This window comes from Podarcis liolepis, assembly GCF_965112155.1.
Source record: "Podarcis liolepis genome assembly, chromosome: 12".
Taxonomy (NCBI): Eukaryota; Metazoa; Chordata; class Lepidosauria; order Squamata; family Lacertidae; genus Podarcis; species Podarcis liolepis.
The window spans coordinates 835,578-855,454 of NC_139563.1; the positions used below are offsets into that span (position 1 = coordinate 835,578).

General features: G+C 54.7%; 2 protein-coding genes across 10 annotated transcripts in view; one reads left to right on the plus strand and one right to left on the minus strand.

Moving 5' to 3' along the window:
• The window catches only part of SLC4A2 (solute carrier family 4 member 2), a 58,408-nt gene extending 50,219 nt beyond the window's left edge, over positions 1-8,189 (plus strand). For all 9 annotated transcript variants that reach the window (XM_083466628.1, XM_083466627.1, XM_083466633.1 and 6 more), the window contains 8 exons: positions 578-772; positions 1,771-2,001; positions 2,554-2,643; positions 3,087-3,253; positions 4,501-4,754; positions 6,197-6,366; positions 7,186-7,359; positions 7,536-8,189. In XM_083466628.1, the coding sequence (XP_083322754.1) occupies positions 578-772; positions 1,771-2,001; positions 2,554-2,643; positions 3,087-3,253; positions 4,501-4,754; positions 6,197-6,366; positions 7,186-7,359; positions 7,536-7,616 (1,362 nt within the window). In that variant the 3' untranslated portion in view covers positions 7,617-8,189. The remainder of the gene's footprint in view (positions 1-577; positions 773-1,770; positions 2,002-2,553; positions 2,644-3,086; positions 3,254-4,500; positions 4,755-6,196; positions 6,367-7,185; positions 7,360-7,535) is intronic.
• A 7-nt stretch (positions 8,190-8,196) lies between these two features.
• FASTK (Fas activated serine/threonine kinase) lies at positions 8,197-19,372 on the minus strand. Its single transcript, XM_083466871.1, has 10 exons — positions 19,290-19,372; positions 17,003-17,509; positions 15,548-16,009; positions 13,079-13,227; positions 11,603-11,816; positions 11,253-11,412; positions 10,860-10,951; positions 9,490-9,892; positions 8,703-8,817; positions 8,197-8,479 (listed from the first exon to the last, which is right to left on the minus strand). The coding sequence occupies exons 2-10, from the start codon at positions 17,469-17,471 to the stop codon at positions 8,393-8,395; spliced, it is 2,151 nt and encodes a 716-aa protein (XP_083322997.1). The 5' UTR covers positions 17,472-17,509; positions 19,290-19,372; the 3' UTR covers positions 8,197-8,392.
• Between the last annotated feature and the right edge of the window lie 505 nt (positions 19,373-19,877).

Consider the following 19,877-nt stretch of genomic DNA (forward strand, 5'->3'; position numbering starts at 1 on the left):
GTACAGTGGTGCCCCGCAAGATGAATGCCTTGCAAGACGAAAAACTCGCTAGACGAAAGGGTTTTCCGTTTTTGCGTTGCTTCGCTAGACGGATTTCCCTATGGGCTTGCTTCGCAAGACGAAAACGTCTTGCGCTTTTTTCTTAAAGCCGCTTGAAGAGGTGCAGTTGCGACAGACCATGCTTCACAAGATGAAAAACATCGCAAGACGAAAAGACTCGCGGAACGAATTATTTTCGTCTTGCGAGGCACCACTGTATTTCCTTAACAGGAGGGACCCCTAGAGGTCCTGTAGTCCAGCCCACCCCTGCAATGAAGGGGTCACAGCTCCAGGATCCATGGCTGGTGGCCTCCCAACCTCTTTGCCCACCGAATCAGTCTCCCACTAGAAGGGGGGCTGGGCCCTTGCAGCCTGATGGCTGGTTCTCCCTAGAGCATCTCTCTGCCAAAGGAGGACAGAGAGAGGGAGAGAGAGAGAGAGAGAGAGAGAGAGAGGTGGACGGGTGCCCCCACCCAGGACTGTGGGGAGGGGGGCCCTGGAGGACACCCCTCACTGCCTGTCCTTCCCCCCGCCCCAGTTCTGCACCTCGCAGGGCCTGGACTACCTGGTGGGTCGCGTCTGGATCGGATTCTGGCTCATCCTGATTGTGCTGGTCATGGTGGCATTTGAGGGCAGCTTCCTGGTGCGCTATGTCTCCCGCTTCACCCAGGAAATCTTCGCCTTCCTCATCTCCCTCATCTTCATCTACGAGACCTTCTTCAAGCTTATCAAGGTCAGTGGCGGACCCACATTTGGGGGGCCCTGAAGCTCAAAGCGTATGAGGGGGACCCCAAGGCCTGGGCAGCCCCTGCAACCTTCTTCCACAGATTTCTGCTGCATATTTTGTTATTCTTAATTTGGAGTCTAATATGTTTATCATTGTTTTTTCGAGTTCAATGTTGTATTTTCTACGTTTGTTTTGGTAATTGCAAATGTTGAATCAAAACCTGCTAATGCGTCCATCTCTTTACATTGTTTCTGTAGGGATAACATAAATGGTTCCCAGTCTTTCTTAAAGTCTCTGTTGTCCTTATCTCATAGTCTTCCAGTTAATTTTGCCATTTCAGTGTATTCCATCAATTTTTCTTGCCATTCTTTTGTTGGTATTTCTTCATTTTTCCATCTTTGGGCTAACAGAATCCTAGTTTTTTCATCTCTTTTGGCAACTCTTGACCTGAAATGCCTACTAAAAATGCTTCTGGTCTTTTTATGAAAAAGCTATCTTAAACATTTTTTTTTATTTCATTATAAATAATTTCCCAATAGATTTTGATTATTTTACAATCCCACCACATATGAAAAAAGTGCCTTCTTTTTCTTTACATTTCCAACACTTGTTGGAGACTGTTCTATACATTTGTGCAATTTTTACAGCTGTAATGTAATGATGTAATCTATACATCATTTTCATATACTTTTCATATACTTCTCTTTTAACAGTATGCAATCAGCGAATTTTAAATTCACTTTCCATAATTTTTCCCAGTCTTCCATTTGTATATTATCTCCTGTATCTTGTGCCCCGGAGAGTTCATTTTGGCAGCAGTTTGAATTCATCCCCAGAGGGCACACTCCATTGTCTCTCGAGATAGACAGATGCCCCCACTGCCAAAATACACTCTCAGTGGAAAACCAGTTTAAAAGCATTCTGTGAAACAATATAAAAACCAGCCAAGGAAGGATAAGGATTCCTTGCAAGAAACAAACGGGAAAGGTTTTGTCTCTGGGCAGATCTTCCAGGAGCACCCGCTCAACAGCTGCACCAAGGCCAACGGCACCGGCGACATCAGCCTGGACGGCAACACCACCCTGGTCTTGGGCAACGGGACGGCAGTCCGCTCTGTGGCCAAAGTGACCGGCCAGCCCAACACGGCCCTCCTCTCGCTGGTTCTCATGGCCGGCACCTTCTTCATCGCCTTCTTCCTGCGCAAGTTCAAGAACAGCCGCTTCTTCCCGGGACGGGTGCGTTGCTGGGGGGGGGGGGTCAGGGAGCAAGAGAACGGCCGCAATTGCCGAGAGAGAGAGGATTCCCTTATTTGCAGGAATTTGGAAAGTTCATCTTATGCACCCAGTAGATTGCCGAATGTTGCTTTATTTTATAAAGTTCCTTCCTCGGAGGTTTTTAAGCAGAGATTGGATAGCCCCCCCGTCACCGATTCTTGCATTGCAGGCGGGTGAGATGGATGACCCTCAGGGGTCTCCCCCAACTCTGCCATTATATTAAAACCTTTTTTAATTGTGATTATATATTTTTGCGTTGGATCGTATTGTTACGTTTAACTTTTTGGGGTTTCTTCAGCTTCTCAACCGCTTTGTGTGCAGCAATAGAGAAAGATGGGGCTCAAATTAAAAATTACATGGAGGGGTGGCGAGAGGGGGCAGAGGAGGGGGCAGGAGGGTCTGGGAGCACTCTGCGCACCCTCAGAGGCCCCTTGCCTTAAAGCCACATGCTCACCAGAAACGGCTCTTGAAGGCCAGGGCTGAGCCAGTCTCTCCCTCTTTCTCTCTGGGCAGGTCCGGCGTGTGATTGGGGATTTCGGGGTGCCCATCGCTATCCTCATCATGGTGCTGGTGGACTACAGCATCCGGGACACCTACACACAGGTGAGCAGGCAGGTGGGCTCAGCGCCCCCAAGGATCCTGGAATGGAGGAGGCAGGCAGCGCTGTGCAGTGGTTACAGTGCTGGACTGGAACTTGGCAGAAACAGTTAACAATACCAATAATAATAATGATACCAACAACAATTTAATTATTTGCTGGTATCCTGAGAGTTCCTTTTATTGTGCATTATTACATCCTAGTGGATTATTGTAGGGTTGACATATGGAAGCCTAGATTGTTGGATCTTAGCAACCTCCTTCCTTGGAGGTTTTTAAGGAGAGGGTGCCTGGCTAGCTCCTTTGGTGGACATTCCTGCATTGCAGGGGGTTGGACTAGATGACCTTTGGGGATCCCTCTGCCATTTCCCTCCCCGGAACCCCTTCTACGATTCTCCTCCCTCTCGCTCACCCGCTGCCCACCTCCTCTCTCCCCTCCTCCCCCGCAGAAACTCTCGGTGCCCCACGGCTTCTCGGTCACGGACCCCCAGAAGCGGGGCTGGGTGATCAACCCCCTGGGCGAGAGCCAGGCCTTCCCCGTCTGGATGATGGTGGCCAGTGCCCTGCCGGCCGTCCTGGTCTTCATCCTCATCTTCATGGAGACGCAAATCACCACGTGAGTCACGCCCAGGACGCCCGGGTCTGTCCCAAGGGGGACCCTTTGGCTGGGGGGGTCCTCTCTAGGAGCCGGGAGGGGAGGGCAGGCCAAGGGGCTTCAGGGGGCGCCGGTTCCTTTCTTAATATTATTTTTATTTCATTTGGTTTTCACTTGTAAATTTTACAAACACCAACATACAACATAAAAGCAATATTCCCAGGAATCTCCTGGACTTCTCCCCTTTGCGGGTCCTTTTATTAATCACTTCCTCCTGCATCTTTTATAACAGTCCAAATATTTCACATCTCCATTATGTCCAAAGTTCATCATTAAACTTGTTACAAGTGTTCGCCCAACCCTACTAACGATTTTAACTGTTTACAATACTTTTTAAGGTAAAATATAAATTTTCCCCATTCCTTATTTTTAAGATATGATAATCTTTATTGTCATTGTCCCATAGAGAACAACGAAATTGAAAAAATCTACATCAGACATTCAAAACCCAGCAAGCCTGCTGTTCCAGCTATCGCAGCCTGGTCAGCCCCTAAAAACTCTGATACCCCATAATTAAATACAATATACTCTCACAGAGACCACCTTACACTGCATTTAAAACCAAAATCGCACTTGGATAGAAACTGTTTCTCAGGTGGCTAGTCCTAGTCTTTATAACCCTGGACCTTCTTCCAGAAGCTGAAAGAGATCATTTCCGGGGTGCGCACTATCCTGCGCTATCTCTGCAGTTTTCTTATGACACCTGGAAGCGTAGATTTGATCCAAGGTGGGAAGAGTGCACCCAATTATTCTCTCCGCAGTCTTGACAACCCTGGACAGCATTGTTTTTTCCCTGACCGTTCAGCTCCCAAACCACACACACAGACCATGTTAATACACTCTCAACAGTACAATGGTAAAATGCCATCAACAGGTCCTTTGAGAGATTGTTTTTCCGGAGGATTCTCAGAAAATATAACCTTTGCTGTGCTCTCTTCATCAGGTTATTAAAATTTTGATCTTCCTCATTTCGGCATGATCCATCCACTAGATCTGCCATTCTTCTCTGTTTTATCTTCTTTCCATCTCTGGGCCAGTAACATCCACGTAGCCGCGGTTGCGCACATAAATAGCATTTTCTGCTCCCTTGGGATTTTGGCTCCTAGAATTCCTCAAAGGAAGGCTTTGAGTTATTCTAAACTTCTGTTTTTCCAATTCATTATATATCATCTCCTAACCGCCTTGCCCGCTTCCTCCTCGCCCCGCAGGCTGATCATCAGCAAGAAGGAGCGGAAGCTGCAGAAGGGCTCCGGCTTCCACCTGGACCTGCTCCTGATTGTGGCCATGGGGGGCTTCTGCGCCCTCTTTGGGCTGCCCTGGCTGGCGGCTGCCACTGTGCGCTCCGTCACCCACGCCAACGCCCTCACCGTCATGAGCAAGGCCGTGGCGCCCGGGGACAAGCCCAAGATCCAGGAGGTCAAGGAGCAGCGCGTCACTGGGCTGGTGGTGGCACTGCTTGTGGGTGAGTCGCCGGCCGGGGAAGGGGGCCCACCCCCCACAAACACACCAGGGGCCGCTCAGGGGAGCCTGCCTGGCAGGGTGGTTGCAGATGAGGAAGAGGAGGACCAGGAGAGATAAAGGCAAATGTAATAATAAGGAAGACTTCCTTGCTTTTGGGGGGGACCAGGAGTGCCCCCCTCCTCAAAGTGGCATGGAGGACCCTGAGGGAGAGTCTCCACCCCCTGAGGTCCAGCTCCGAGGGCCTTCTGGCGGTTCCCTCCTTGCGAGAAGTGAGGTTACAGGGAACCAGGCAGAGGGCCTTCTAGGTGGTGGCTCCCTCCCGTCAGATGTCAAAGAAATAAACAACTATCTGACTCTTAGAAGACATTTGAAGGCAGTTTTTAATGTTTGATGCTGTATTGTGTTTTTAATATTCGGTTGGGAGCCGCCCAGAGTGGCTGGGAAAACCCAGCTAGATGGACGGGGCATTAATATTAATAATAATAATAATAATAATAATAATAATAATAATAATAATAACTCCTGCATTGCAGCTGAGCAGGGGGGCAGAATTAGGCAGGTGCATTGGCCCCCGACTCCAGCCAATGCAGCTCATTTCAACATTGCTGCATCTCACCAAACGGCGATGTTCAGCTGGTGATATACCACAATGTTGGAAACCTGACACTGCCCAGCCCTCAGCCCCATGCCAGATCTGTGTGCCCCCCACCCGCCTCATCTCTAGGATTGCTCCCTCCCTCAGCCCACGCCTGATCTCCAATTTCAGACATATATTGGAATATCACAATGTTTAGCTGCTGATATGTCGCTATGCTGAAAACTCTCAGATATCGCTCAGTCCGAGTCTGTTTCTTAGTATACCTAAAATCCTTTGCATATTAGGGGCTACCCCACATTTTGTTCCGAAAATTGCTTTGTGGAGGTAACTCCCGTAGAGTTATCTAAATTTTTAAAAGTAGGGGTTCCGTGGCTTGGCTTTTGAAAAATAGGGAGTCCTCAGTAATGAGCTAATTGGGAACCACTGATCTAGACACAGGGGAAAAACGCTATAAATAAGTCAGAATAATGAAAGGGGAAAATCTCTATGGAAAAGTTTTAAAATGTCCTGCTCTCTTGCGCCATCGGGTGATTCATTTTTATAGTGTAATCAAATGGGCATTTCGCTGAGTCCTAAGAGTTAACCCTTACAATTCCATATACCAGTACCTGTCTAGGTATTGGTTTCATTATCCAAATACGTCCGTGTTTATTTTTAAATGACTATATTTTGTATAAACGCATCATCATACTTCTCCATGCATTCTCCATCTTGGCACTTTGCTTGATGGAGATGCCCCAAAGTGGGGGCATTGGGGGAGGCAGACCCACTCCGGGGGGGGGGGGATGGATGTTGGGGTCTGGCAGGACTCCGGCTGAACCGCCCTGTTGCCCCTCCCTCTCCAGGCCTGTCCATCGTGATTGGCGACCTTCTGCGCAAGATCCCCCTGGCCGTCCTCTTTGGGATCTTCCTCTACATGGGCGTCACCTCTCTGAACGGGATCCAGTTCTACGAGCGACTCCACCTGCTGCTTATGCCCCCCAAGCACCACCCGGACGTCACCTATGTCAAGAAGGTCAGAGGGGAGGGACCTGGCCTGGGATTTGGGGTGGGGGCAGGTGGGTCTCCCATGGGGGGTGAGGGGAGAGGCCCAGGAGAGGCTCTTTGCACCCCACAGAGCCCCATTTCCCCAGAGTCCAGAGGGTCCTTCAGCCCCAGTAGACTCAGTTTGAGATGCATGACTGAAACGGATTAATTTCTGGCGGCATCTATTTCAACAATCCCAAAGTCTGAGAATCTGCGGCACAGGTGTAAAGGCGGTAAGTTGGCCGTTCTGCTGAAGAGCGCTCAGATTCTCCCAGCATCGCCTCCAGAAAGTGTCACGGCCAGGAAGCTCTCGGGATGCGAATGTGTGGCTCAGAAAAGAATCACAGGATTGTAGGAAGGGAACCCCAAGGGTCATCCAGTCCAACCCCGTGCAAGGCAGGGATCTTTTGTCCAAGGTGGGGCCCGGAAAACTATATGGCACTGGGTGTTTTTATTAACCCAGTGACTTTGACAGGTGAGCTAATCCAGGGAAGACATTTTAATCAAAATCTATTGTAGCAGCTAATTTTTAATTTTTTAACGTGGGGCTCTGTCATGGAAAAACCCCACTGGATAGGGAATGGGGTGATTTGGACCTCGTTGCTGGTTGCGATGGGACCCCCATAACAGTCTGAGCCCCAAAAGGCGTAGGTCTGGCCCCCCTTCTCCTGGGACCAGTGGGGTGGGAAGGCGGAGGGCGATTCTTCCTTGGACGGCCGCCTGCCAGGGATCCTGGAGCTGTAACCAGGGGTTGGGCTGGATGACCTCCCGGGGTACCCTTTCCGACGCTGCGCTTGTGGCCCTGCAGGTGCGGACGCTGCGGATGCATCTCTTCACGCTGCTGCAGCTGGCCTGCCTGGCGGTGCTGTGGGCCGTCATGTCCACGGTGGCCTCGCTGGCCTTCCCCTTCATCCTCATCCTGACGGTCCCTCTGCGCATGTGCCTGCTTAGCCGCATCTTCACCGAGAGGGAGATGAAGTGTGTAAGTGGCCAACGCAGAGGAGGCCCCGCCGGGCGCAGAGCCCTCACAAGGCAGGGGGGAAGCGGGCTGCGCTGGCACCTCTGCTCCCAGGGATGGGGGTGGCGGGGGAGCAGAAGCCGCCCCTTCCTCCTCCTCCTCCCGTTGCCGCTGAGCCCCCCCTCTCTTTTGCCCCACAGCTGGACGCAGCCGAGGCCGAGCCCATCCTGGACGAGAGGGAAGGGGTGGACGAGTACAACGAGATGCCCATGCCCGTGTGAGGCGGGCAGCATGGACGGAGACCCGCAGGGCAGCGGCCGGAAAGGGCCCTGGAGATGGCACCCCAGTGCCTTGACCAGCCACCCCCCACCCCCAGTGCCTTCTTGCCCCGGAGCAGAGGGGTCGCCCCACATCCCCCAGCCGCCTCTGGGGGCACTCAGCACACTCGCACCCCTGAGACACCCCCCACCCCTTTGCTTCCTTGCGCCAGCCTTAGAGGGGGCGGGGGGCGTGCCCCACCCTCGCCCCCAAAGACAATCACCCTCTAGCCCCATCCAATCTCAACGCGGCTTTCTTAGGGCGGGGCGTCCGGCAAGGCAGGGGGGCAGGGGCTTTAGCCTCAGCTGGGGGGCACTGCCTCCCCAACCATGCCCAGCCGAAGGCCAAGGAAGAGGTGCCCCCAGGAAAGTGGGGCGGGGCATTCCCCCCCCCCCGGGAGGAAGTGAGTGGGGCAGGTCCATAGGGCCGCGCTGGAGGCAGGACGATGCGTTGTGGGGAGGCTGGGGGGCGGCGGAAGGGAGCCCTCTGCCCCATTCCTTGCTGAACGAGGGAGGCAAATAAAGCAAGAGAAGGAATCCGGTCTGGACGTTTCGCCTCTTTATTATTATTATTCTTTTAATTTATTCTAATTTATTATTGCAAAGAAAAACCCTCTCTTGCACCTTGAACGAATCCCTCTCAGGGGTGCACTGGGGGACTGTGTGCTCTGCAAGGAAAGACCCACACCATCCCCAAACGTGTCCGGTGACCCACACAGACCCACAGCGAGGCGTCTGCTTCAGAACTGCAGCTCCTCCAGCTTCCGTCTCAGGTAGACCTTGGTCTCCTCGACGCCCCTCATTTTCTCCAGCTCCTGGTAGGGCAGCTGCAGAGCAAAGAAGCAGAGGAAAAGCCTGCCGGCCAAAAGACCCCGGGACCCTGGGCGTCCAGGTAGACTGCTCCTGCTCCCGGAGGCTCCGTGCAGGCGTGCAAAGAGCCTGGCTGCCGGATCCGGCCCAAGGGGACCCCTCCGGGCACCACAGCCGGGAAACGCTGCCAGGGAGCGGCCCAGCCCATCCGGAAGTGGGGGGAGGGAGAGTCCTGCTCACCTGCACCAGGCGGTAGCCCAACAGGCGGAGATGTCGGCTGCGCATGGCCCGAGAGCCCACCAGGACCGAGGAGCCGTGGCAGTAATGCCATTGGTCGTTGACAGACAGCACCACCCTGGGAGGAGGAAATGGGTTGCTGGCATCAGAGGGAGTATGCACCCCCCGTCATTCAAGGTCCCCCCAGTTAAGAGCCCCAGAAAAAAACACTGCAAGTTCTGAAGGCTGTGGCCGCCTCCCCTGGTCAGAAACAGAGGGCAGGCCCCCTCCCCAGACACAAGAAGATGGGGGAGAGCCCCCCCCCCGGCACTAGAGGGCGCCCTGGAACAGCCAGCTCCAGAGGCAGCCGGGGTTCAGGGGGGTCGGGCTTGGCTCCTCTGTGCCCCCAAAACGGCTACCCCTTCTGCAAACAGGCTCCAACCCCTCCCTCCCCATATAACTAAGCCCCCCCAGGCTAGGCATTCCTGGCCCAGCCGAGCCCTGACATGTTCTGAGCACAGGCTGTGAGCCACCGCCAGAAGAGCCTGGCCGCTGCCGGCAGAAGAGGCTAGGCAAGGACAGGCAGCCTGCAAACTGAGCCAGAGAGAAGCACAGAACTGAAGAGGGACCCCCAGCGGTCATCTAGTCCAACCTGCTGCCATGCCGGAACTGCAGCAGGATGGGCTGAGAGAGGAAAGCACTTGGCTCCTTTCAGTGGCCAAGCGGTGGAAAAAGCACCAGGCCCCACCCCCACCCCCATGACTGTCGCCCCAGGTCAGAGGTGCCTCCCCCCCATTCGTACTGCAGGTACCTGTGGACCCCCTCCTTCTCCTGTGGACCACCCTGCGCTGCGCCTTTGGTGCTGGGCCCCTGGGGGGAGAAGGGGCCCCCTTCGTCCGCTGGGGGGAGGCGGAGCCCCTGCCCAGTCTCTGGCCCCCAGGCGGGGAAGAAGAAGTGGGTCCCGTTGCTGCTGCAGGGGGGGCTCGCCGGGGGGTGGTCCGTCCGTGTGGGGCTGCTCAGGGAGGGGGTCCCTGGCGAGGGCTCCCGGCTGGGGCCACACAAGCTGTCCGGGGGCAGCAGAGACCCTGCTGTCGACTCCAGCCCCAAAGATGCCGGGTTCTGAGTTCCAGAGGCGAGGGCAGCACCCTTGGGAGAGCTGTGGGGGCCCCCCAGGGGGAGGACGCTGCCAGAAGGGGTGACCCAGAGCAGGAAGTCTGCGAAGAAAGAAAGAAAGGGGGATCGGCTGGGGGTTCGAGACAAAGGGAGAAGTGGGGTTGCTTGGTGGCTAAAAAACACTTTGCACGGGCTCAGGAGCACTCTTTCCCCCAGGGAGCCTGCAGTTACAGGTGGGGGGGTGGAGGGCACGATCCACTGTATGTGACATGTCAAAGGACCACGAAGGTCCAACTGATCGAAGTTTGGAAAGGCTTGGAGGTGAGCAGGAGTTGAAAGCAAGTTTTCTCAAATTAGTAAGAAAGGAAAAATCCCCAGAGTGTTTTTTATCTCCCAAAGCAGCTGGCCTGGAGCGTTTCATTGAGATGGGAGGAAAGATTCATAGAATCTCAGGATTGCAGAGTTGGGAGGGACCCCAGGGGTCATCCAGCCCAGCCCCAGAGTCCAAGGATGCTATGAAACGTCCCTTAAAGGCACGCCAAGCGTTTAGAGCAGGAATTCGTTTCTGTTGAAATATTTGCAAATATTTAAAAGATGAGGCAACCTAATGGGATCCATCAATTTATACCTAAAGTGGGAAGAAGCAAAGAGGCTGTCGAAACAGACTTTGGTGTGGAAAATTCAACATGACCCCAAAACTGAGACTGGATCCGCTGGTGGTCTTTTACGACCCGTTTTTAAAATGGAAAATTGTTCACCCGCCTCTGCCCCTTAAATGCCAGGAGAGTTGGAGGGAGACATTCGCACACCTCATCTGAGAGCTTCCAGCTCCCCTGCCCAACACACACACAGGGCACCTTTCCGGGAATCGAAGGATTGGAGCCTTGGAATGGACACCCTGAGGCATCTAGTCCACCCCCGGCCAGGCAGGAATTGCCCAAAAGAGCATCCCTGGCAGAAGGTGAACCTCAGCTCTGAGACAGCAAAGGAAGCCAGGGACCTGGGGGCTGAAGCTGAGCCCCCTTCTCCGGCTGGGGGGCCCTTCCCCACCCCACAGGCCCCACTCACCTAGGCAATATCCCGGGGGCACCACCTCGTCCTGCCGGAAGCACCCCCTGCCCACCAGCTGGCAGAGAGCCTCTCCCACCAGGCCTTTGTAGCTGAGGAGCAAAGAGGATGGGGGGTCAGTGCGCCAAAGGCCCCAATCCCCCAAAAGACACATGGCAGCTCAGCGCCTCTTCCCCTCCTAGCTGGGGGGGGGGTCTTTCTCCCCCAATTATTGCACCCACCCTGAGGTTAAATATTCCCCTCTCCAAAAAAGGACTGGGTCATTCACACCAAGTCCATGGGAATTTCCTAGGAGAGATGAATGGGACCCCAGAGGGTCATCCATCCCAACCCCTGGCAAGCCCAGCCCTAAAGCGCAACCCCCTCCCAGGCGCCCCCCCCCCAGGCTCTGACCTGTACTTGCGGTTGGCCTCGTCTGCGGTGAGCGCCCCTTCGAACATGCGCACGTGGTACTGGGGGGGCAGGCGGGGGCCGCGGTACTCGGGGACCTCCAGTGCCACAGCCGCGTCCAAGAGGGAGAGGTAGCGCAGCACAATCTGCCCGCAGGGGCTGCCTGGGGGGGAGAAGGGGAGCTGCCCCTCATCTGCTGCTCAAGGCGGCCCCCCCCCCGAAGAACAGCAACCCCCCCAAAAAACCACTGGACCTCCCAGGGTCCCAAGGCCCATGGAATGGCAGAACGGCAGCATGGAAGGGAGGGACCCCGGGGGTCATCCATCCCAACCCCCCGCCAGGCGGGAACCTACTGGTGACGTTGGCCAGGAAGGCGGGAGAGAAGACTTGGCGCAGGAGGGCAGGAGGGAAGTGGCCAAGCTGCACCAAGGACATGAGGACGTTGAGGGCGGCCAGCGGGGAGACGCCCGGCTTCTGCAGAGCCGCCTCCAGGCGGGGGAAGAGGGCGGCGTGGTTGGACGGGCGGAAGTTCAACCGGCTGAAGGGGAAGACCAGCTTCTGGATCATCTGTAGGAGGAGAGGCCTGGGGGGTCAGCCTCTCTGCCCTCCCCCCCCCAACATTGTGTCCTGCCCCCCCCCCAAAGCCCCAGGGAGGCTGGACTCCGACGCACGCTTTGCAGAACCGTCCGGTCGGAAGGGACCCGAGGGTCATCTAGGCCACCCCCGTGCAGGGCACTGGCCAGGGAGCGGGTCCCGATGGGCTCAGCAGATCACACTGGGAGGGGACCTGCGCTGCTCCAGGGATCAGGGAGAACCCCAGCAGCTAAACTGTGGAACTCCCTGCCACAGGATGAGCAGCCGAGATCACAAATGAGCCACCCTGAGATCTTCGGATGAAGAGCAGCATATAAATTTAATTAATTAATAATAATAATAATAATAATAATAATAATAATAATAATAATAATAATAATATCCTCTAATCCTATGTGGAGGGAAAGGGAAGAAGAGAAACTTAATCTCCACTTTTTTCAGCCTGCAATGGGGGAGGATATTTCTTTGCTCTCCTCTGGACCATGGACTTCTGTAACTGTTAGGGGTTACTGCCTGCAAAATTTTCATCCCTGTACGTGCTGAACCCTGGCAGGACTTTTGATGTGAGTAAAACTGATGTTTTCCTTGTTTACCCAAGAGCCTGAGAGTGATTTTTTTAAGATAAGAAATGAGAAGATAATCCAAGTCTGCCTAAAGCATCCTAATGGTTCTAAAGGTTTATGCAACCTCGTCTTAAAAGCTTCCAGAGATGAGCTGCACACAGATGATTTTTCTCCAGTGAAGCAGTATCTGGACTCTGACACACAGGAAAAGAGGAAGGATAATCACTTACCATCCTCTCCTACATATCTAAATCCAATGGACACACAGAAGGCAGGGGTGGGAAGCTCTTGGGCAGCTTCAAAAGAGAAACGGGCAAATTTGTGGAGGAGGAGACGGCGAGCAATGACTTATTCTTCTTATTATTATTATTAATTAAATTTGTACCGCGCCCTGTACTTGCAGGCCTCTCTCTTTCTCAGCTCTCTTGTGATGCTTGCTGGAAACCCCAGAGCTGCTCCTGTGTTCAAATCCTGCTCAGGGGTTTCCCTTTAGGGCCCCTGGTTGGCCACTGTGCAAAGAGGATACTGGGTGGCCCATGGGCCTCATCCCGTATTTTGGCTCTTCCCAGGTCCTTAGAAACAGAGCAGGGGGCGCCGGGTGGTCTGTCGGTCCTCCCTGACCTCTGGGTAGGGGCACCCCAAACAGGAAGGCTCCCCAAACCCGAAGCTCACCTTGCTGTCCAGCTGCTGTGCCCTCTCCAGCAGGAAGGTGGCGATGGCGTCCAGCAGGCGAGGCTCTCTCAGGCGGTGGCGGGCCAAGTATTTGGCAACCAGGGCCATGGTGGGAGGGGTCAGGCCCCCCGCCTTGCCAGGGAACCAGTCTGTGGAGGGAAAGAGCAGCTCAGCAGGCCCCCCAAATAAACAGCTTGCCCCCTGAAGGCGGTGGGACAGGCTTCCTCGGAAGGCGGTGGGCTCTCCTTCGCAAGAGGGGTGTAAGCAGAGGGTGGGTGTCCCGTGGGGCTGAGCTGCGAGGAGACCCCAGAAGCCCCCCCTTGCTCGCTGGCAGTGAGAAGCCCACCTCTTTTCCGACAAGGAGCTCAAGGAGGCGTGCGGGGCTCTTCCCCACCCTCAGTCAACCCTCACAACTACTCTGTGAGGGAGGTGAGGCTGGGAAAATCATGGAATTGTAGAGCTGGAAGGGACCACCAGGGTCATCTATGTTAGGATAGTTCCGTTCCACCTTAAAAGGGAGTAGGCTTTGTGAGTCACAGAGTCTGTGCATTTCCTGTTCACAGGATGTTTATGTTTCCTATTGCTTTCGTTTTCTCTCTCTGTGTCTGGAGACACTGAAGCAGGCAGTCATGTTTTTCTTTGTTCTGATCAACGCTGAATAAAGCTTGTAAATAATGCTCTCCTGCGTGCAACTTCTGCTGTGAACTATTCTGCTGATAGAGTGTGCATGAGCTCTGGAATGTGGCAAGCTATTTTCTAGAAACTCGTGTCGCTAATTGCTGATACTGTATCTACGGGAGATCGATGGATCGTCCGGCAGCCGGCTTGGGGGCCATGATGGACTTTGTCTCCCTGGCAGTATCCCAACAATCTAGTCCAACCCCCAGCCATGCAGGAATCTGTTGCCTGATGTGGGGTTCAAACCCAAGACACGAAGAGTCTCGTGCTCCGCCGACTGAGCTACCCCAGGGACTGGCTCCAGGTCACACCCAGGGAGCTTCATGACTGAGGCAGGATTCGAACCCTGGTATCCCAGGTCCTAGTCCACGACTCTAACCCCTACACCATACTGTCTCTCCCACTGGTTTCCGCAGAGCTCAGCCCTTGGCCTCCCCTCTGTTCACTCGCTCCAATCGAGGTGTTTCTACTCCCCTGGGGGGCACTGGGGCTCTGCCCCACCAGCCCCATAGGAAAAACCCCTTCTGCCGCCCACAGGGATAGCTCAGTTGGTGCAGCGTAAGACGTTTGATCTCAGGGTTGGGGGTTCGAGCCCCACGTTGGGCAACAGATCCCTGCCTTGCTGGGGGTTGGACTGGATGACCCTCGGGGTCCCTCCCAGCTGTACCATTATGGGATTATGTGAAGTGGTTCAATAAAAGGCTCTGGTGCGCCCTCTGCTGCCTTCTGGAATAAAGACCAGGACTAGCCGCCTGAGAAACAGTTTCTACCCAAAGGCAATTCTGGTTTTAAACGCAGTATAAAGAGTCTCTATAGGAGTACTGTATATTGTATTTTAAAATGGGGTTTCAGAGTTTTTAGGGGTTTTTGAATGTCTTATGTAGATTTTTCAATTTCATTGTTCTGTATGGGACAATGACAATAAAGATATCCCTTAATTCCGTATCGTAACTGCAAATCCTGGGACGAAGGCTGCAGGGGCAGCACTTTGCGCAGCAGCAGTCCATGGGGGGGGGCACTGAGACACCCACAGCCCCCTCTGTGCCCAAGAGCCCCCCAGACACACCCACATGTTGGCACCCACAGCTACAGATCTCAGTTTCAACCACACGGTGGGAAATTGTTTTAACTGCTATAACGAAGGCATCTCTGGATCTTAAATTGAGGCTCATACAACAAAAAATAATATTTACAATATATTGGACCCCATCGCATTTGTTTTAAAAAGGGCTATCTAATGTATCTAACTGTTGGAGATGCAACAGGGTCAATGCTTCGCTAAAACATATGTTTTTTTCATTGTCTTGTATTGAAATATTTTTTGGCAGAAGGTAACCGAAACCATCAACGGAACTGTATGGAGCAACCTTACATTTGCAGAGCAAAATATCCTCTGGAATTATATACCCAGCACATGGGTCCTTGCAAAAGGACAATGCGAGTGGACTCTCTGTGCCCTGACCGTGGCAAAACGACTGATGAATTGGAAAAATAAAAATGAGGCTCCTTTCTATGATCGGATCGAAGACTTGTACAAACTCACAACATATGAACAGCTTGCATATTAACTTCAGACTTGCCATGGACAAATTCAATGATATTTGGAACCTATTATTACAAATACATTAATAGCTTAAGATCTGGTGAAGTACAAGAATAACCTTGTAAAATATCCAGTTTGGGGTTTTTCTACAGGGGTTTAGGAACGGAAAATAAATAAATGTTTGCACCCACAGCTGACCCCCTGGGGCACCGCCTCCCGCTTCCCCGCACGCCCCCCCCGGCACCCACCTGCCATGCTGCAGACGAAGTTCTCCCGGCGGTTCTGGTAGAAGAGCCGGGATCCGAAGATGGCGCCCAGGGTGTCGCTGCCAGTGGCCTCGCGGGCGCAGAGACAGAGCATCTCCTCCAGCAGCGCCAGCTCCTGTTCCTGCACAACCTGCAGCTGGCGCAGCGAGAGGCGCACCAGGCGCAGGAACTCGCGCCGCACCGGTGGGGCTTCTTCCTGCTGCTTCTGGGCCCGCAGGCGGTAGTAGGAGAGGAGCAAGAAGAGGGTCTGCAGGCGGCGCTGTTCCTCTGAGCTGCCCTGGCAGGACTCCGCCGGAGGGGGGGTGGTAGCGGCAGCATGGCTCAGTGGGTGGAGGCGCATGTTGTTGCCGCTGACCGTCAAGACATCCCTCTGGCGGAGGCGCTCCAGCCGCCTCTGGGCCTCATCCTGCAGCGCCAGGACCAGGCGGCCATCTCCCGGCAGGCCTGGTGCAGAGCAGGGGTTAGGGGGAGGCCGTCCCACCGCTACCCGACCCTGCGGGGCGGCCCTTGGGAAGCCAGAAGAGAAAGGCCTGGTCAACGCCAAGGACTGCCTTCGGCCCCTCCTGCCCACACACCCCGCCACCCCCCAGGGACCCGGCAGCGCCCCACACGGTGGCAGCATGAGAACAGGGCCTTATCTGCAGTGGCTCCCCGTTTGTGCAATTCCCCCCCCAAGAGACTCAGCTTGTGCCCTCATTACGTATCTTTAGGTGCCAGGACTAAAGCTGTTTAAACTATCTATGGTCTTTCAAAATGGGAGTGTATTGTTTTGTTTGTTACTGTGATCTGTATTTTTGTGTTTTTATATTATAAGCCGCCATGTAAACTTTGGATGAAAGGCGATACATAAAGTTAATCAGTAATAATAATAATAATAATAATAATAATAATAATAATAATAATAATACAGTTTGGAACTACTGATAGGCAGGAGCCTTCACTGTGCTCTTTTTTTGGGTACCTGCTAAATACATAATCAGACAGATCCTGCCCCGGTGCAAGTCTTAATCTGTTTTTAATCATGGAAGGGACCCCTGGGGTCATCTAGTCCAACCCCACCCTGCAGGAATCTTTTGCCCAGTGTGGAGCTCAAACCCACAGCCCTGAGATTCAGAGTCTCTGGCTCTATCAATGGAGCTTCACTTTGCTGAGGGCTAAGCTGTTATTTTAACTTTTCAAATTATTTTCCCTTCTTCCTGGCGGCAATTTCACTGCTTTGTCCTTCCTCCTAAACCGCCTTGAGGTCTTTTCCCAATCAAGCTGTGGGATAAGTAAGTTTGTGGGATAAATAAATCAGCCTCAGCAGAGAGGCTTTGAGCTACTCATGGGGGACCCGGGCGAGCATTGAGAGCCCGGGGGTTGGACTAGAAGACCTTTGGGGTTCCCTTCCCGCTCAACCATTCCCAGATCCGCCCCCTCCCCATTCCCGGGTCTCACCCAGCGCAGCCGAGGCCTGGAGGCAGCGGACGAGGGTGGCGTCGTCAAAGTGGGCGCAGCGCCTGGCGACGGCTCGGCTGAGGTGCTGGAAGTCGGGCTGGCGCAGGAGGGGCTCCAGGCGGGGACCCCCCTTGCCCAGGGGGAGCAGGCGGCCCAGGTGGCCGAGGGCCAGGGCATAATGCGCACCCGACACCCGGGCCGGGTTCTGCCACAGCCAGCGCAGGAGCTCGGGGACGCTGCGCGATCGCTCCAGCAGATGCTTCAGGGCCACAAAGCTGCTCCGCCTCTCCGGCGACTCCTCGGGGGCCGCAGCGGGATGCGGGGGGCCGGGTTCCGGCGGCGAGGCAGGGGGCTTGGCCCTCCCCAGGCAGAAGCTGCAGGTCGGGAGCAGGCCAGCCCCGCCTGGGTCAGCCCAGGGGGCCGAGGGGCCGGTGCCCCCCCTGTTCAGGGCCCGGAGGAGCGGCAGCATGGCAGGGGGCAAAGTGGGGGGCAGCGGCAGCCCCAGACCTGCGGGAGAGAAGGGAGGCGGTGAGGTACAGATCCGGCACCCCCAGCCCAGCCAACACAGGTGGGGGCCACTACGCAGCACTGTGCCCGTAGGCAAGGGGGTTGTTGTTAACCTGTGGAACTCCCTGCCACAAGAGGCATGGGGGGCTCCCATTTGGGAGGCGTTAAAAGAGGAGAGGGCCTTCTGAGGGGGGCCCCCGCCCTGTGGAACAGCTGCCTGTCACATGTCCAGGAAGCAAATTATGGTTGGACTTTGCCTTGACATTTGAGACATTTGGCCTGGGTCAGGAAGGTGTCCAGAGCGATGGGGGCAACTGATCCAGATGGGGGTGGAGAAGGGCCCCCCCCCCGATGTCCATTGGAACCCCCATCTGCCCCTTGGGGTGAGAGTGTCTGCCTTTCTCAAGGCCAAGATCCCTTCAGCCAGGGCCGGATAGAGGTCTGATGTGGCCCTCAGCTCCGGAAGGGAATGGGGCCCTTTCTATGTCCACCTGTCCTTTGCCCACAACAAAAATGGCCGCAGTTTTTGTGTGTTGAATATATATGCTATACAGTGCGGGTTGTGACTGTGGTCCGTGAGGGATGCACCTTCGCAACCCACAGCAGTGTTGCAATTCGGTACTTCTGCACATGCAAAGCGCAACTTAGCATCTTCTGCGCATGCACGACCCCCAAAACCTGGAAGTAACCCATTCCAGCACTTCTGTGTTTCAGTGGTCCACAACCCAAAAAACGCAACCTGAAGTACCTGTAACCCGAGGGATGACTGTATGGTAATTTATGGACCTAAAACATGGGGAGGCAACCTAAGGCCCGGGGGCCGGATCCGGCCCAATTGCCTTCTCAATCCGGCCCGCGGACGGTCCTGGAATCAGCGTGTTTTTACACGAGTAGAATGTGACCTTTTCTTTAAAATGCATCTCTGGGTTATTTGTGGGGCATAGGAATGCGTTCATTATTATTTTTTCCAAAATATAGTCCGGCCCCCCGCAAGGTCTGGGGGACAGTGGACCGGCCCCCGGCTGAGAAAGGTTGCTGACCCCTGACCTCACAGGTCCAGAGACACAACACCAAACACTGTTACTGCCTGTGGGTTGTATTTTGTCATAGAATCATAGAGTTGGAAGAGACCACCAGGGCCATCGAGTCCAACCCCCTGCCAAGCAGGAAACACCATCAGAGCACTCCTGACATATGGTTGTCAAGCCTCTGCTTAAAGACCTCCAAAGTAGGAGACTCCACCACACTCCTTGGCAGCAAATTCCACTGTCAAACAGCTCTTACTGTCCGGAAGTTCTTCCTAATGTTTAGGTGGAATCTTCTTTCTTGTAGTTTGGATCCATTGCTCCGTGTCCGCTTCTCTGGAGCAGCAGAAAACAACCTTTCTCCCTCCTCTATATGACATCCTTTTATATATTTGAACATGGCTATCATATCACCCCTTAACCTCCTCTTCTCCAGGCTAAACATGCCCAGCTCCCTTAGCCGTTCCTCATAAGGCATCGTTTCCAGGCCTTTGACCATTTTGGTTGCCCTCCTCTGGACACGTTCCAGTTTGTCAGTGTCCTTCTTGAACTGTGGTGCCCAGAACTGTGTGTGTGTGGTTTCTTAATCTTATATTTTGGAAATGCGCCTCCAGGTTTCCCCCCTTTCCTTTTTGGGGGGCCAGGCCGCCTTCCGGGCGGGGTTGGGCTAGATGACCCCGGCGGGGAGGAGGCTGGGCTGGAAGGGGGTCCCGGGGCTCCCCTTCTTCCCCCCCCCCCGGCCTCCTCTTCCTCACCTCGCTTCCTCCTCCCGGAGCTGCACCGGGGCGATGCCCGCCTGCGCGCCCGACGCCACCTCCAGGAGCCCCAGGCCACGCCCCCTCATCGGCAGACGCCGCCACTTCCGGCTTCCGGCGGGGAACGAGCGGCAGGAGGAGGAGGAGGAGGGAGCTTCCGGGTATCCGCCGGGCTGCGATTGGCCGGAGAGAGAGGGGGCGTGGCCGGGCGGAATCCGAGGGCGAAGGGGCACCCAGAGGCCATCCAGCGCAGCCCCCGGCCAGCGCAGAGAGAGAGGGAGAGCGTCGCCGGAGGGAAGGGAGAGCGCCCTCGGTCCCGCAGGAGACGCCTGACCTCGGGGTCGTGGGTTCGAGTGCCACGTGGGGCAAAAGAGGTTTGCACTGCAGGGGGCTGGACTAGATGACCCCTGGGGTCCCTCCCAACTCCACCATAGAGAAGCACAGAATCGGAGTCGGAAGGGCCCCCCAGGGGTCATCTAGTCCAGCCCCCTGCAATGCAAGAGTTGCAGCTCTCACAGCCTCTGCTGAGAAACCTTCCAACTAAGAGCTCAGTGGCAATTATGTTTCCCATTATGATCATTGCATCTG

Bases quoted from the DNA above. Each gene is read 5' to 3' on its own strand.
- FASTK (XM_083466871.1), bottom strand. From the start codon at position 17,471: ATGCTGCCGCTCCTCCGGGCCCTGAACAGGGGGGGCACCGGCCCCTCG. The intron at 11,413-11,602 runs GTAGGTTCCCGC...TCTCCCCCCCAG, and splicing joins CTTCCTGGCCAACGTCACCA to GCAGCCCCTGCGGGCAGATT. The intron at 9,893-10,859 runs GTGAGTGGGGCC...CTTTCTTCGCAG, and splicing joins GCCCCCGGGATATTGCCTAG to ACTTCCTGCTCTGGGTCACC.